The 15121-nt window shown below is 48.5% G+C and overlaps 1 protein-coding gene across 4 annotated transcripts in view; it reads right to left on the bottom strand.

Moving 5' to 3' along the window:
• The window catches only part of ERICH6B (glutamate rich 6B), an 80484-nt gene that overhangs the window by 46266 nt on the left and 19097 nt on the right, over nucleotides 1–15121 (bottom strand). For 2 of the 4 annotated variants that reach the window (XM_084981803.1, XM_084981802.1), the window contains exons 4-6: nucleotides 11316–11693; nucleotides 4434–4479; nucleotides 356–471 (exon numbers count right to left, since the gene is read on the bottom strand). In XM_084981803.1, coding sequence (XP_084837929.1) covers nucleotides 356–471; nucleotides 4434–4479; nucleotides 11316–11628 — 475 coding nt within the window. In that variant the 5' untranslated portion in view covers nucleotides 11629–11693. Of the gene's footprint in view, nucleotides 1–355; nucleotides 475–4433; nucleotides 4480–5908; nucleotides 9864–10938; nucleotides 11694–15121 lie in introns of those variants that run through there. The other 2 variants (XM_084981801.1, XR_014819497.1) reach the window with 2 other exon arrangements.

Raw genomic sequence — 15121 nt, 5'->3', positions numbered from 1 at the left:
AGTCCCGCTCCCCCCAAGGAACCAGCCCGTAATCTGGAAGGGAAATGGCTTGTGACCCCTCGGGAAATAGGGGCTGTGGTCATGAAAAACAAGAACAGGAAGACTAAGGGAGGGACGGAAAGGCTGATGAAGCTACTGGTCTTAGCATTTCGCTGATGCTCTTCCTCTGAGGGGGGCCTGGGGGGAGGGAAGGGGGTCAGAGGGTTAGGATGGCACAGGCAGCATCATGCCTCGTCAGCCTGATGGACAACACTCCAGCCTCTGTATCCCACCTCTACGGATATTCGCGAGGCGACGTCTCCCCAGCCCTCAGGGGCCCGGCCCCACCGTGGATGCGGGATGGGGGGTCCCTTACCCGTCTTGTTCCCATAGACCCACTCCGTCTGCGTGCTCTGGTCCTGCCAGGTCAGAAACGCTCCCTGGTGCTTTCCGGAGGACGTGGACGGCATCGTGTCATTGAGAGGAGGCTTGCTGCTGGCAGGTGCGGGGGTGGAAGGAGGGACAGCAAAGCAGGTGGTCACCCGAGGGATGCCAGCAGAGAGGGAGCCGGGGGTGGGGGGAGGGCAGGTTAGGAGCCAGAGCTGTGGCCTGAGCCCCTGCAGATGTCCGCTCGTCCCAGGTGGCGGCCGTCACAAGGACTGGCTTGTGGGTCAGGGAAAACAGGCCTGCATGCTATCCCGGGTGCCAACCACTGTCCAGTTGGAGTGAAAAGATGTGGCGCTGCCTTTGAAGGCCAGTGGGCCGGCTTCCATAATGGACAGTCTAACCTTCCAGAACCTTCTCCGTCCCTGCTGGCCCATGACCCTGCTCATAGCGGTTGCCCTTCCTGCTTCACAGCTGCCTCAGGCAGAACAAGTTAAAAGCAGCTTGACAAGAAACACCAAGGTCCACCCCTCTTGTGTGCCCGCTGCAAACACCACCATCTTCGAGAAAGGTTTTCACAGTGATGACAGGACATTGGGTGAGGCGCAGGCTCTCCTGTCTGGGAGGTCAGGATCAAACGGGAAAACCCAAAACCCCAACCTACACCGTGTCCTTCCTCGGGAATCTCTGACTTAAAATTTTTTTTTTAAAATTACAATATAGTTGATTTATAATATTGTTCCAATTCCTGCTGTATAGTGACTCAGCCATATATATATATATATATATATATATATATATATATATATGTTCTTTTTCTATATATACATATATATACACACTCTTCCGTCATGGTCTATCCCAAGAGACTGGATGTAGTTCCCTATGCTGTACAGTAGGACCTCATTGCTTATCCATTCTAAATGGAATAGTTTACCTCTACCAACCGCAAACTCTTTTTTTTTTTTTGTCTTTTTAGGGCCGCACCCGCTGCATATGGAGGTTCCCAGGCTAGGGGTTGAATCAGAGCTGCAGCTGCCGGCCTACACCACAGTCACAGCAACACCGGATCCTTAGCCCAGTGAGCGAGGCCAGGGATCAAACCTGCAACCTCGTGGTTCCTAGTTGGGTTCATTTCCGCTGCGCCGCAATGGGAATTCCAACGCCAAACTCTTTTAACCGAGACGGGAAACTGTAGTTCAGAGGAGGGTCTTTGGCCCTGAAGTCAATCTCGTGTAAACTGGTCCAACTGGCAAAGACAGGAGTAAGGGAAACCGCCCAGCCTGTAAGTGGGCAGTGACTGGTTGGTAGAAAGAACGTGGACTTAGTTTAGGGTGATCCGAGCTGAAATCTTGATTCCGGCACTAGAGTGGAGTAACTTTGGGTGAGCTGCTTAACTTCTCTGTGCCTTGGTTTCCGTGGCCTTCTTTTTTTTTTTTTTTTTTGCTTTGTAGGTCCACACCTGTGGCATATGGAGGTTTCAGGCTAGGGGTCGAATGGCAGCTACAGCTGCCGGCCTATACCACAGCCACAGCCACAGCCACACGGAATCAGAGTCTCCTCTTTGACCTACACCACAGCTCACAGCAAGGCTGGATCCTTAACCCACTGAGCGAGGCCAGGGATCGAACCCAAGTCCTCATGGCTCCTAGTTGGATTCGTTTCTGCTGCGCCGCAATAGGAACTCCTTCCACGCCTTCTTGAGAATCCTCTCCTTGCCCCAGTTCCTCACCAGTGAGGACAAAGTGACAGTGGGCAGTGTTGGCTGCTGCATGAGACAGATGGGTTCCCCAACACAGGGACAGGGGCGGGAGGGGTACGGTCAGAAGCTGGGGGCGAAGAGTTGAGGAAGAGAGGACAGGGTGGCTCGTTCTCGCCCAGAGGCACCATCTGCAAGCTGTTCTCTCTGCAGCATCTGTGGGACTTAACGGGCAGGTTTGTGCCCCCTCCGAGGGCCGGGGGCGGGCTGGGTCTGTGCCGGCCTGCAGGTGGGGGCAGAGCGGCTGAGTTCTCAGAAGCACCCCTGGAAAGGGGTCCAGGGTCAAGATGCTCGGGTCTAAGATCAAGTGACCGCAGGGGTCAAGACCAGTGGAGAAGGATGAGCTCAGTAGGCACGTGTCAACTCTCGCCCCTGCTCCGGGCCCCAAGGCCACATCCGGAGAGTTCCCTGGGCTTGGTTTCTTTATCCTTCTGGTGGGCTAAGGCCTGACCTGTCTCACCCACCAGGAGCCCATGGGACCCAGAGAGAGCATGCAGCTCCCCTGCGAATGGGCTGAGAGAAGTCAAAGCTGCCAGCGAAGTCAGGGCTTGTGCCCGCGGTCACAGCGAGCTGCGGGGCGGTTTCCACCTTCACGCCTTCTTGCCCAGCACCCTCCCTGCCAGGCCTTCCCCGGGCTGGGACACCGTAGGGCCTTCTAAGGCAACTGCTGTGGCCTCAGCATCCAGGAAACAGGACCGGGGTTCTGGTCTACCTGTCTACCCGTCTGCAGAGAGGGGCCTTCCCATTGATAAGGGACCCATGGGCTGCTTGACGGGAATCTGCTGCCCCCGCCGCCTTAGCAAACAGACATGATGAGTGGAACACTTCTTATTTGAAGGAGTTTGTGGAGGGTTCGAATTCTCAGCAACCTTGGGTGAGGAAAATCCAGGGCTTTTCTGAGCGGCCCGAGGCCCAGACGTGAACTCTGGGGAACCAAGCGAATTGCGGGGGACAGACATGGGTAAAGCCTTGGCACCCCACAGGGCCCCGGGAATAGGAACCACACTCCGCTGAAACATGGATAAAAGATTGGACGGAGTCAGCCTTGGATTCCACCCTTAACGTGAGCTTGGAACAAAGCTGATCAGAAATCACAATCCTTGTTTGACACATGCTAAGTTTTCCGCGTGGTGGCGCTCGAGGAGCGGAATGAAGAATCATCACCATCTTCCTGTAGCCACTGCTTCTGTGCACCCCAGGAGTTATACTCATTTAATCCTCACCACAGCCCCCGGGGGCACTGAAACGCTCACTGTTCCCATTTTGAAGGTGGGAAGACAGAGGCAGAGGGTTAAGCGGCTGCCCTGTGGCACGCAGCTGGCTGGCTGGAGCAGCTGAGATTCCAGCCCAGGCAGCCTGGCTCTAGGGTCCCCGTTCTCCGTCACAACCTACCAGGGGGGTCACTGCAGCGTCAGGTTCCTTCAATGCCACGTTGCTTGCTTCTCTGGGAGTGTCAGGAGCTGAATGAGGGGAGCCTGGGGAGCATTCCCTCTGGCGATTGCCTTAGTGAGGGTGGTCCTGGCAGGTGCATGTTGCCGAGCCTCCGGAAGTGGGAAGCATGGCAGGGAGGGGTGGGGGAGGGTCCCCTCGGAGCTCCTGTGCCCTCGGGTTATAGCCCGCGTCTTCCCTGTGCAGCAGAGCTGGAGTTTCATTCCTGCTTCTCACTGTGACTAAATGGCTGTGCGCTTTCTTTGTATACAGTGTCAACCCACTTCACCGGGGACCCCCTTCCATCCTTTGGGGCAGATGTAGGACACGAGGACTGGAAATCTGAGGTCTTGTTTCCCCTGCCCGCCATGGGTTCCTAGAGAGCTGAGCATCCAGAGGCTTCTGTCCACAGCTGTGGCCCTGACTGTCCATCCCCGTGGCAGGAGTCTCACGAATACTCCCTGCGTGGTCCTTTAGAGCTGAGAAGGATGCTGGCGCAGGGAGCACGGCACCTTCCTTAGGGACGTTCATTCACCTCTTCTCCACCAGCACCACCCAGGGCCCTCGGCCACCTGTTCCCAGGTCAACCTCTCCCGACTCAGCTGGCCCCTGCCCTTGCCTCTCTGTGGTTCTGAGCACCCGGGGATCTGATCCTGGGTCTTGTCACTCAGCCTGTGTGTGGCTGAGTGGCAGAGGGGAGCAGTCCTGGGAGGTCCATTGTGTGTGACTCCTAGGAGACCCCCACCCGAACCCCTCCTCCTTCCGGGGACCTGCACCCCACCCTCACCCCCACTCCCCATCTTTGGGACTTCAGAGGCTCCTGAAGCATCATCCCTAAAATTGAATTTCTATCTAATTTATAAAAATAAAAAAAAAATGTTACCTTGCTTTAAGATTAGGCAGGATATGCGATGAATAAGCCTTGAATTCTATTGGGAAAAAAGAACAGAAAGGCAAGGTCGGGGAAAAAAAGAAAGACTCTCTATTAAAAAACTGTTTGTGGGAGTTCCTGTTGTGGCACAGCGGAAACGAATCTGACTAGGAACCATGAGGTTGCGGGTCCGATCCCTGGCCTTGCTCAGTGGGTTAAGGATCCAGCATTGCCGTAGCTGTGGTGTGGGTCGCAGACGTGGCTCGGATCTGGTGTGGCTGTGGCTCTGGCGTAGGTTGGCAGCAACAGCTCTGATTAGACGCCTAGCCTGGGAACCTCCATGTGCCACAGGTGTGGCCCCAAAAAGGACAAAAAGGTTTTAAAAAAAATCTGTTAAGTATGTGATGCTGGGATTGGGGTGGAGAGGCCCTGATTTACAGAATTTTTCTATTTTTACATTTCTTTAGTGTTGTCTCTTTCTTCAGAAGTTATGAGATTGAAATGGTATAAAATTAGAACTCAAGAAGATAATTTTCAGAAATCATGGATTTGGGACATTCCAGCTTGTTCATCCTTCAGGTGATCACAGTGGCCTCCCTTTGTCACAGGGTGAATGATACTGTACAGGAGAGGCTGCTGAGATTCAGAGCGTGTAAATGTTTTAAACATTATTTTTAATTTTAAAGACTCTGTGTGTCATTTAATCAATCTGACTGTTGGCCTTGAATGCTATGCCATCAAGAATTTCACGTACAGTTGGGATAAAATAGAGCATCAATTCTAGTAATGATGAACGGCAGAATGGCACCGTGGAAGGAAAAAAGACATGAGAGTCAGAAAATTTGAAACTTAAATGTTCAACATGTATCCATGGAATTCCCATCATGGCTCAGTGGTAATGAACCCAACTAGGATCCATGAGGATGTGGGTTCCATCCCTGACCTCGCTGAGTGGGTTAAGGATCTGGCGTTGCTGGGAGCTGTGGTGTAGGTTGCAGACTTGGCTTGGATCCCACGTTGCTGTGGCTGTGGTGTAGGCCAGCAGCTGTAGCTCTGATTGGACTCCTAGCTTGGGAACTTCCATATGCTGCAGGTGCAGCCTTAAAAAGCAAAAACAAAAACACAAACAAAAAACCATGCAACCTGTATCCATAGTGTACCCATGAGGCATAATATTATTGAGGAATATTACTTGGCTGTTAAAATGATGTCTACAAAAATTAGGCTTCATGGGCAAATACTGGAGTTACAATCCCAAGTTAGAAAAGTAAAACACAAACTTGTGTGTACAGCATGTTTAAAATGATCAAAACAAAACAGGGACCACCACCACCAGAGATGCACAAGACGAGGGCAGGAGGGACAGAACAAAAATTGCCCAGATGTGAATCAGCTTCATTTACATTTGGTTATAGGTTGGATGTCGTAGGTTGGGTAGTATTTTTCTGCTTTTCAAATTTCCCATCAAAAAAATGAACACACGTAGATTTTGTTTCTTTTTATGTCACTCTTCTCAAACTCAAAATATGCATGTAATTTATTAAAAAGCAGAAACAAAGGACAAAAGGAGGAAGGAAAGGATTACAAAAAAAAGAAGTAACTAGAAGAGAAAGAGGAGAATGCTCGAGAGCATGTCCTGGCTCCTCTAATTATTTTCCATGACCTTGGAGAAGTCACGTGCCCTCTCACAGACTCCAGACCCATTTGTGGGGGGCGGGGGGCGGGGGGCAGTGTAAAGAGGGGCTGAAGAATGAAAGGAGGCAGATTATGGACCATGAACTATAAATCCTATGCCACGGAACTGTGTTTCTGACTTTCAGGGCAAGACACGCGCAGAAAGCGATGATGCTTTTTCAGGAGCAGAGTGGAGGCTGGGGTAACTGGTCTTGGGGTTCAGCATCACCCCCAGTAATGGCCGACTCACGGCACCCTGATCAGGAAGCTCGGCTACAATCTGTGAACTTCTGCTCCACAAGTTGCCTGGCTCTCCTATCCCTGTCTTATCAGTCTATCTCAAACTCTTCTTTTTAAACATACAGAATTGCTAGGTTTCCTGTTTGGAAATGGTTCTTAGAACACCAACTCCCAACTGGAAATGATAACCAAATTATAGCATTCCAGCCAAAAAGCATTTAGAGCTAGCAAGGGTGAAGAACATCAAACCCAGCTGATTATGTGTGTCAAAATATCACTGAGGGAGTTCCCACTGTGGCTCAGCTAGTTAAGAACCTGACATAGTGTCCCTGAGGATGTAGGTTTGATCCCTGGCCTTGCTCAGTGGGTTAAGGATCCAGCATTGCCGCAGGCTGTGGGTTGGGTCACAGATGCAGTTCCACTTTCCCCGTGTGCAAAAATAACCAAACAGGAAACAGGTGGTTTCCTGTTCTATGACAGCATGACAGAAATGCGGATCGCATTTCTTCCTTCTAGAGCCTTCTTGCACCTTGTGAGGTCAGAAGAGCATTTTTACACCTGACAATGGTACCGTGTGGGAGGGCTTTCAGAGCCTTTTGGTTATTTTTGCACATGGGGAAAGTGGAACTTGCAGAAGGTAAGTGACATGCCCAAGGTCAAAGGCCCAACCTTGGGCTGGATCTTCTAACTGGTGCCATAGGATTTGCACCCATGTTTCCCCCAAATAATTTGGAGCCGGTTCAGATCCAGGGAGCCCCATGTGGCTATTCATTATTCAGTGACAGTTGATGCTGCATTTATATTCAAGTTGTCTATCTAATTTTATTTATTTATTTTTGTCTTTTTAGAGCCACACCCGCTGCATATGAAGGTTCCCAGGCTAGGGGTCAAATCAGAGCTACAGCTGCCCGCTTACGCCACAGCCATAGCAACGCCAGATCCGAGCCACATCTGCGACCTACACCACAGCTCATGGGAATGCCAGATCCTTAACTCATTGAGCGAGGCCCGAGATCGAACCTGCAACCTCATAGTTCTTAGTTGGATTCGTTAACTGATGAGCCACATCGACGGGAACTCCATCTAATTTTATTTCCTCACAAACCATGGTGAAAATCATCCCTTTATCGAAGAGAGGGGGTTGGGGTTAGTCTGACTTTATCCTGATTGGTCCAGGGCAGTGGTGGTGGTGGTGGTGGGGGGAAATAGCTGAAATTGACATGTCTGCAGAGTAGTTGGGGGGAGGCATGGACTCCTCCCACACCCTGCTTCACTGCATCTTGTCTTTTGGTTCTGTCCATTTCACAAAGGAGTGAAATATGGCCAGGGGGATGTTATCGAGCCTTTGCAGGTCAATGGTAAGGGAATAATAAAATATAATAATAATGATAATAGCTAGTACTTACATAAGCTTCTAATGCTTTATGCCTGACATAGCTCATAATGCTTTAGATCATTTAACCCCTTTAGTCCTTACAAACATCCTATAAGTTGGGATTCCTGTACCTTCTAATTTACAGCTAAGAAAACTAAGATACAGAGAAGTTAATGGACTTGCCCAATCTCGGGCAACTAGTAAGTGGGAGAGAGCTGGCACCCATACCTATGCAGTCCAGCTCCTGAGAGAGGAAGAAAAAAGTGCTCTTTGGGACAGGTTCCTGTCTGCCATCAAATAGACAAATAAATGGTGCCTATGCACCTTCCTCCTTTCCTGGTCCCGGAAGAGATTGCCAGTGGATCATGGCACTTTTTCCTGCTGAGCCCAAATGGGGTGTCAGAATCCTTCTCATTGTGGTGCTTCACCACTAACCTCTAATAATTAATCCATCAGCAGGAGAGATGGAAGCCCATTTGTCATCGCTTGGGCTAATTTTATAGGCACTGATTAATTGAGAAGGCTGGTTTTAAAAATAAATGGAGGCAGCGCCTCCTTGCCTGCCTGCTTGCATCTCTCACAAGCATCCTATCTTAATAAATCTATTTCTTGCCTATCGAAAAAAAAAATCTGGATGGGGAGTTCTCTCATGGCACATTGGATTGAAGTGTCCAGTGCTGTCACTGCAGTGGCTTGGGTCACCTGATTTGATCCCTGGCCCAGGAACTTTCACAGGCAGCAGGTGCAACTGAAAAAATAAATGTGGGTGTGTGCACATATGTGTGCATGTATGTATGTGTGTGTGTGTGTGCGTATCTGCCTTTGGGAAATGAATGAAATTGAACTTGATTCAATTTGCATTTACTGAGCATCTGTTATGAGTCAGGAAAGCACTCTTAGGCTCTGAGGTTCAAAACAAGAGATAAATAAGTTATATCTTAAAGGTCCTGGGAGGACATTCTACCTAAAAGAAATCTTGATGTAAATTCTTTTGAAAATTTAAGATCCTCTTATAAATCCTGTCTTAACTTAATCTCTTTTGTGCAGTCTGGCTTGGTACCCTGGGTTTTCGTAGACCCAGACATGCTTCCCTGTGCCTTAAAGGGCATTTTAGTATTCCCCTACAGTTTTTGCAGTGCCTCTCCAATTTTTTCTAGCAGGGCATTTATTTTCAAAGCTTTTGCTTTATACACAGTTCTATTCACTTGACAGCATTGTATTTGTCCTACTCTAGTGGGTAATATATTTGCGAAGGTTTGACGAAGAGCAGGGACATGTTAAGAATGCTTGATTCATACTGTGCAAAAGAAATGGCTTGGATGCTATCTCTCAGTCTTAGAATTACACTTGGTACTTGAACAGCAGGAACATAATGATTCTGAGAAGGAGCTGAACGGTAGAGGCACACAGAAAAGAGAATTTCCCAGCCATAGAGGAATTTCCTCTCCAATGGACTAACCCCTTTTGGGAGGGTGGTAGGAATGGAGGGTGACCCATCTAATTCGCAGGAGAGGAGGCGAACATAAAACACCCGCCTGGCTGCAGAAATCACCTGGCTTTTAGGATGTAGGTTGGGTGCAGTCAGATTGGGTTTTAAAAATTCAAGCCACCCGCGATGCTTGCAGTCGGTAACAGAATGGGATCCAGAAAGCTAGTGTAGCTCTGTTTCTAGGTCCACGTGAAGATGATGCAGAGGACCTGGAGGTTTAACTTTCTGTTCCTGGTTGGTTATGGCCATGCCATTGTCACATCAAGGGAAGATACCGTGTGGGCTGGTATGAATAAATGCACGTCTGCCATGTGGAGCAACAGCCCAAGGAGAATTGTCGCCAAAGAATAAAACCCAGCTTAAGGAAAAGCTGCCAACTGCAGGAAGAATATTGGAAAGATGTCAGCCCCAGGATGAGAGAAATCACTGCAAAGTTAAATACACACCGGCAGGGGAAGATGATGCCTTCCAGGGGCTGAATGGGCCCCCTGGGAAGTATAGGAGTCTCTGTTGACATAGCAACAGATTGTGAGAATGTATTCTAGGAAATAATTAGAGGTCATTCATAAAATTGAGCTATAAGGATGTTTATCAAAGTGCTGTTTTAAAAAGTAGCCAAAAGGAGTTTCCATCGTGGCGCAGCAGAAACGAATCTGACTAGGAACTATGAGGTTGCGGGTTCGATCCTTGGCCTCACTCAGTGGGTTAAGGATCCAGTGTTGCCGTGAGCTGTGGTGCAGGCTGCAGACGAGGCTTAGATCCCGCATTGCTGTGGCTGTGGCATAGGCCGGCGGCTGCAGCTCCGACTCAACCCCTAGCCTGGGAACCTCCATATGTCCTCCTTTTTAGGGTGTGGCCCTAAAAAGCAGAGAAAAAAAATACCCAAAAATCAGAAGCAATAAATGGTAGATAATAGGAAATCATGGAGTTCCCTGGTGTTGTGGCAGGATAAGGATCTGGCTTTGTCACTGCTGTGGCTCAGGTTGTTGCTATGGTATGGGTTTGATCCCTGGCCAGGGAATGTCCACATGCCATGGGCGAGGCCGAAAAAATACAGGAAACTGGTTGAAAATATTATGGTTTGAAAATACAGTATAATGTGATGCGATAATTAAAATGATTTTTTTTTATGGCCACACTGCATATGGAAGTTTCTGGGCCAGGGACTGAGTCCAAGCCACAGCTGAGACCTATGCTGCAGCTGTGGCAACAGCCGATCCTTAACCCACTGCCCTGGGCCAGGGATCGAACCCAAACCTCCACAGTGACCGGAGCCACTGCAGTCAGATTCACAGCCAACTGAGTCACAGGGAGAACTGTAGAAAATTTAATAGCATGAAATGATATTCATGTAAGTGTGTAATACTTCTGTATAACTGTAGTATAAAAATATAGAAATAAATATACCTTGAAGAGCAGGTTACAAGTGCTATGGAGAGTCTGGTGAGGACATAACCAAAGTGTGAAAGTGACAGTCGTCTCTAGGTGGTGGCGGGAGGGGTGTTTCCTTCATTTTTTTTTTTTTCCAGGGCCGCACCTGCAGCATATGGAAGTTCCCAGGCTAGAGGTCGAATCGGAGCTGCAGCTCCGGCCTACACCACAGCCACAGCAACGCCAGATCCAAGCCGCGTCTGCCACCTGTACCACAGCTCACGGCAATGCCGGATCCTTAACCCACTGAGCGCGGTCAGGGATCTGAACCCACAACTTCATGGTTCCTACTCCGATTCATTAACCACTGAGCCGCGATAGGAACTCCTTGCTTTCTTTGTTTTACTGTATACAGTTTCTCAAGCATCCACCATAAATGGGTATGTATGACTTGGGCAACAAGGAAGGGGGAAGATACATGCTAGGGGTTATTTTTTGTCTTGTTTTGTCTTTCATGAATGGGTGCTTCCCATTCCTTGGGGCTCCCTGTCTGCTCTTTGGGCTCAGCTCTGGGGCTCAGCAATAGAAGTCGCGAGCAGAAGCTGTTCAGAAATGATGAATGAGTCGGCGCTGTGGGTGGGGTTGGTGATTGGCACCTAGACTCTCTCTCAAGGCCGTTCTTTTTCCCCGGGCATCGCGGTGAACTACACCTGCCATCTAGGCACCGTCCTGCTCCAGCACTCACCCTCTGGCAGATACCTTTCATACAGAAGCTCTTCCCCTTCCAGAAACTTTTCCTTCTGCAGATACTGCTGGGCCTTCAGATATGCTTGTTCATACAGGCACTCCTTTCCTTTGAGATAAATTTCCTCCTCTTCCAGGTACAGGTCTTCCTCCGGAGACTCGTCCTTTTCAGGAGATAAAGATTCGCCCATTGAACTCTCTTCATCTCCTTCAGTAGCTCCCTCCTCGGAAGATAAGGACGGGGTGGGATGGGTGAAAGTTGAGGACGGGTGAGGAGATGGTGTCCCCAAGGGTTGAAGGCTTTCAGCAGACATGCTGGGGGACACGTAGCAGGTGGAACCCTTCCACAGCGGCCAAAGTCACTGCTTCATCCTCCTGGCTACCAAGAAAGGAATAAAATCCCATTAGTCAGTAATCGCTAACTGCCTATTGCTCATTTCATCAGTGGTCTCTGGGGGGCCCTTTGTGCAGATCGGTGCAGGGCGCTCCTGAATAAGCTCGTGAAAAGGAGTCAGGGGTTCTATCCTCCTGGAGCTGGTTGGAGAGACCATACCTGAAGGCTGGGCTTTTATTTATTTATTTTTATCGATCGATTGATTGTTTTCTTTTTAAGGCTGCTCCCGAGGCATAGGGAAGTTCCCAGGCCAGGGGTTGAATTGGAGCTGCAGCTGCTGGCCTTCGCCACAGCCACAGCCACAGCCACACTGGATCTGAGCTGCATCTGCGACCTACACTGAAGCTCACGGTAACGCCAGATCCTTAACCCACTGAGTGAGGCCAAGGATCGAACCCAAGTCCTCATGGATCCTAGTCGAGTTCATTAACCACTGAGCCACGACGGGAACTCCTAACCACTATTTCTAATTATGGTTTTGTTTCCATGTTTACTCATTTAGTCTTTCTTTTCCACTAGACCGTGTCTCAGTGACAGTGACCTTATGTGACTCTATCTCCAGTGCTTGGACTGGTGCATAATACATGTCCCCAAAGTTAATGATCAGTGACTGAATGAAGGACAAGAAGAGAGGTCTCTAGAGCAGGGCATCCCAAAGTTTTAAAAATGATGATACTTATTCTGCACAGTGGGACAAGCTGCTCCTTGTGGAGGCATCTGGCCCAGCATCCTCCTGTTTGGTCTGAGGACCTCAGAGATATAAATACCTGCTTTTTTCTAGATCCCTGACTGAGAAGCTCTCTGTTCTGGGGAACCAGCCAGATGAGATTACGAGGATCACTCTCTAGTGTACGTGCAACATGACACCTGAGTGAGGGGGTGTGATGCGCAAAGACATTCTTCTTTTTTTGGGGGGGGTCTTTTCAGGGCCACACCTGCGGCATATGGAGGTTCCCAGGCTAGGGGTCCAATTAGAGCTGCAGCTGCCAGCCTACACCACAGCCACAGCAACGCCAGATCTGAGCCTCGTCTGCGACCCACACCACAGCTCACAGCAACGCAGGATCCTTAACCCACTGAGTGAGGCCAGGGATCGAACCCACACCCTCATGGTTTCTAGTCAGATTCATTTCTGCTGCACTGAGACGGGAACTCCAAGACATTCGTAATGAGGCAGGCTGGGTCCAGGGACCTGGGACCCTTTATTGCATTGTTTGCACCTGGACAAATGTCTCCTTGAGCAATTAGAACAAAGAAACTATAAGGGACTAACAAATTAGAACAAAGAAACTATAAGGGACTACACCCAGGCACAGTTGGGGAAATTATGAACAGGAGGATACAAAAAGGCCAAAACCCAACTGCCACTTCTGAGGTGCTGGAGCCAAAGCAGGTACCACACATGATCCCTGCACACAGCACCCCCAAGGGGGTGGGCAGACCACCTGAGCCCGCCCTCCAGCCCAACCCACTGGTCTGCCCCTACCCTCACCCCATTTAAGGGACCAGCTGGCCCCTTGGGGAATGAACAAGGACACCTGTTACTGGTTCTGCTCCCTCCTGCTGCAGCAAGAGTCCCGGTAAAGCCTTGCCTGAAATTCTCCCCTGGCCTCTTATCAATTTCTAGTGATGAAAGAGTCTGAGGACCTGGGCTGGTATCAATAATGGGCCCTATTTGTCCTCCTGCAGGGTGGCTAGAGTGTTTGGATGAGTGGATCCCCATAGGATTAGTCTGGGGCGGGGTGGTGAACATAGAGGTGGCCTGCCTAGACCTCTTTTCTTTCTTTTTCGAAAATTTTTTATTATAGTTGATTTATAATGCTCTGTCAGTTTCTGCTGTACAGCAAAGTGACCCAGTTATACATATATATATATATATATATATATACACATACATTCTTTTTCTCATAATATCTTCCATCATGTTCCATAGCAAGTGACCAGATATAGCTACCTGTCCTACATAGCAGGACCTCATTGCTTATCCACTCCAAATGCAATAGTTTGCATCTAGTAACCCCAAACTCCCAGTCCATCCTACTCCCTCTCCCTCTCTCTTGGCAACCACAAGTCTGTTCTTTATGTCCATGAGTTTGTTTCTGTTCTGTAGATAGGTTCATTTGTATCATATTTTAGATTCCACATATGAGTGATATCATGTGGTATTTGTCTTTCTCTTTCTGATTTACTTCACTTAGTACGAGAATCTCTGGTTCCATCCATGTCGCTGCAAATGGAATTATTTCATTCTTTTTTATGGCTCCATTGTGTATGTCTACCACATCCTCTTAATCCATTCATCTGTCAATGGACATTTAGGTTGTTTCCATGTCTTGGCTATTGGGAATAGTGCTGCACTGAACATAGTGGTGCATGTATCTTTTTCAAGAAAAGTTTTGTCTGGATATATGCCCAAGAGTAGGATTGCTGGGTCATATGGTAGTTCTATGTATAGTTTTCTGAGGTACCTACCTACTGTTTTCCAAAGTGGTTGTACCAATTTACATTTCCACAGTAGTGCAGGAGGGTTCCCTTTTCTCCACACCCTCTCTGGCATTTGTTATTTGTGGACTTATTAATGATGGCCATTCTGACTGGTGCGAGGTGGTACCTCACAGCAGTTTCAATTTGCATTTCTCTAATAACCAGTGATGTTGAGTGTTTTTTCATGTGCTTGTTGGCCATCTGTATGTCATCTTTGGAGAAATGTCTCTTCAGGTCTTTTGCCCATTTTTCCATTGTTGGGTTGTTGGCTTTTTTTTGCTGTTGAGTTGTATAAGTTGCTTGTATGTTTTGGAGATTAAGCTCTTGTCAGTTGCATCATTTGAAACTTTTTTCTCCCATTCTGTAATTTATCTCTTTTTTTATGGTTTATTTTGTTGTGAAAAAGCTTATCAGTTTGATTAGTTCCCATTGGTTGATTTTTGCTTTTATTTCTGTTGCTTTAGGTGACTGACCTGAGAAAACATTTATAAGGTTGATATCAGAGAATGTTTTGCCCATGTTCTCTTCTAGGAGTTTGATGGTGTCTTGTCTTACATGTAAGTCTTTAAGCCATTTTGAGTTTATTTTTGTGCATAGTGTGAAGGGCGTGTTCCAGTCTCATTGATTTATATGCACCTATGCCGTATTCCCAGCACCACTTGCTGAAGAGACTGTCTTTTCCCCATTTTATATTCCTGCCTCCTTTGTTGAAGATTAGTTAACTGAAGTTGTCTGGGTTTATTTCTGGGTTCTCTATTCTGTTCCATTGGTCTGTAAGACGAGACTTCTTTTCCAAGAAGGACTTGCTGCCCAGCTGTAGGAGTCTGGTTAACAGCCAGCCCCCAGCTCCTTCAGGCCTGACCCAGGGAGCCTCCTTCCAGAAGCCATGCCCTTTTTTGGGCTCCTGCATCTGGTGACAAAGCAAGGTA

The sequence above is a fragment of the Sus scrofa genome, chromosome 11 (assembly GCF_054392235.1).
Source record: "Sus scrofa isolate SSC_HxYL_T2T_F1_AM1 chromosome 11, Sscrofa_HxYL_maternal_Yorkshire_Landrace_v2.0, whole genome shotgun sequence".
Taxonomy (NCBI): Eukaryota; Metazoa; Chordata; class Mammalia; order Artiodactyla; family Suidae; genus Sus; species Sus scrofa.
This window is presented reverse-complemented; position numbering and strand designations above follow the sequence as displayed.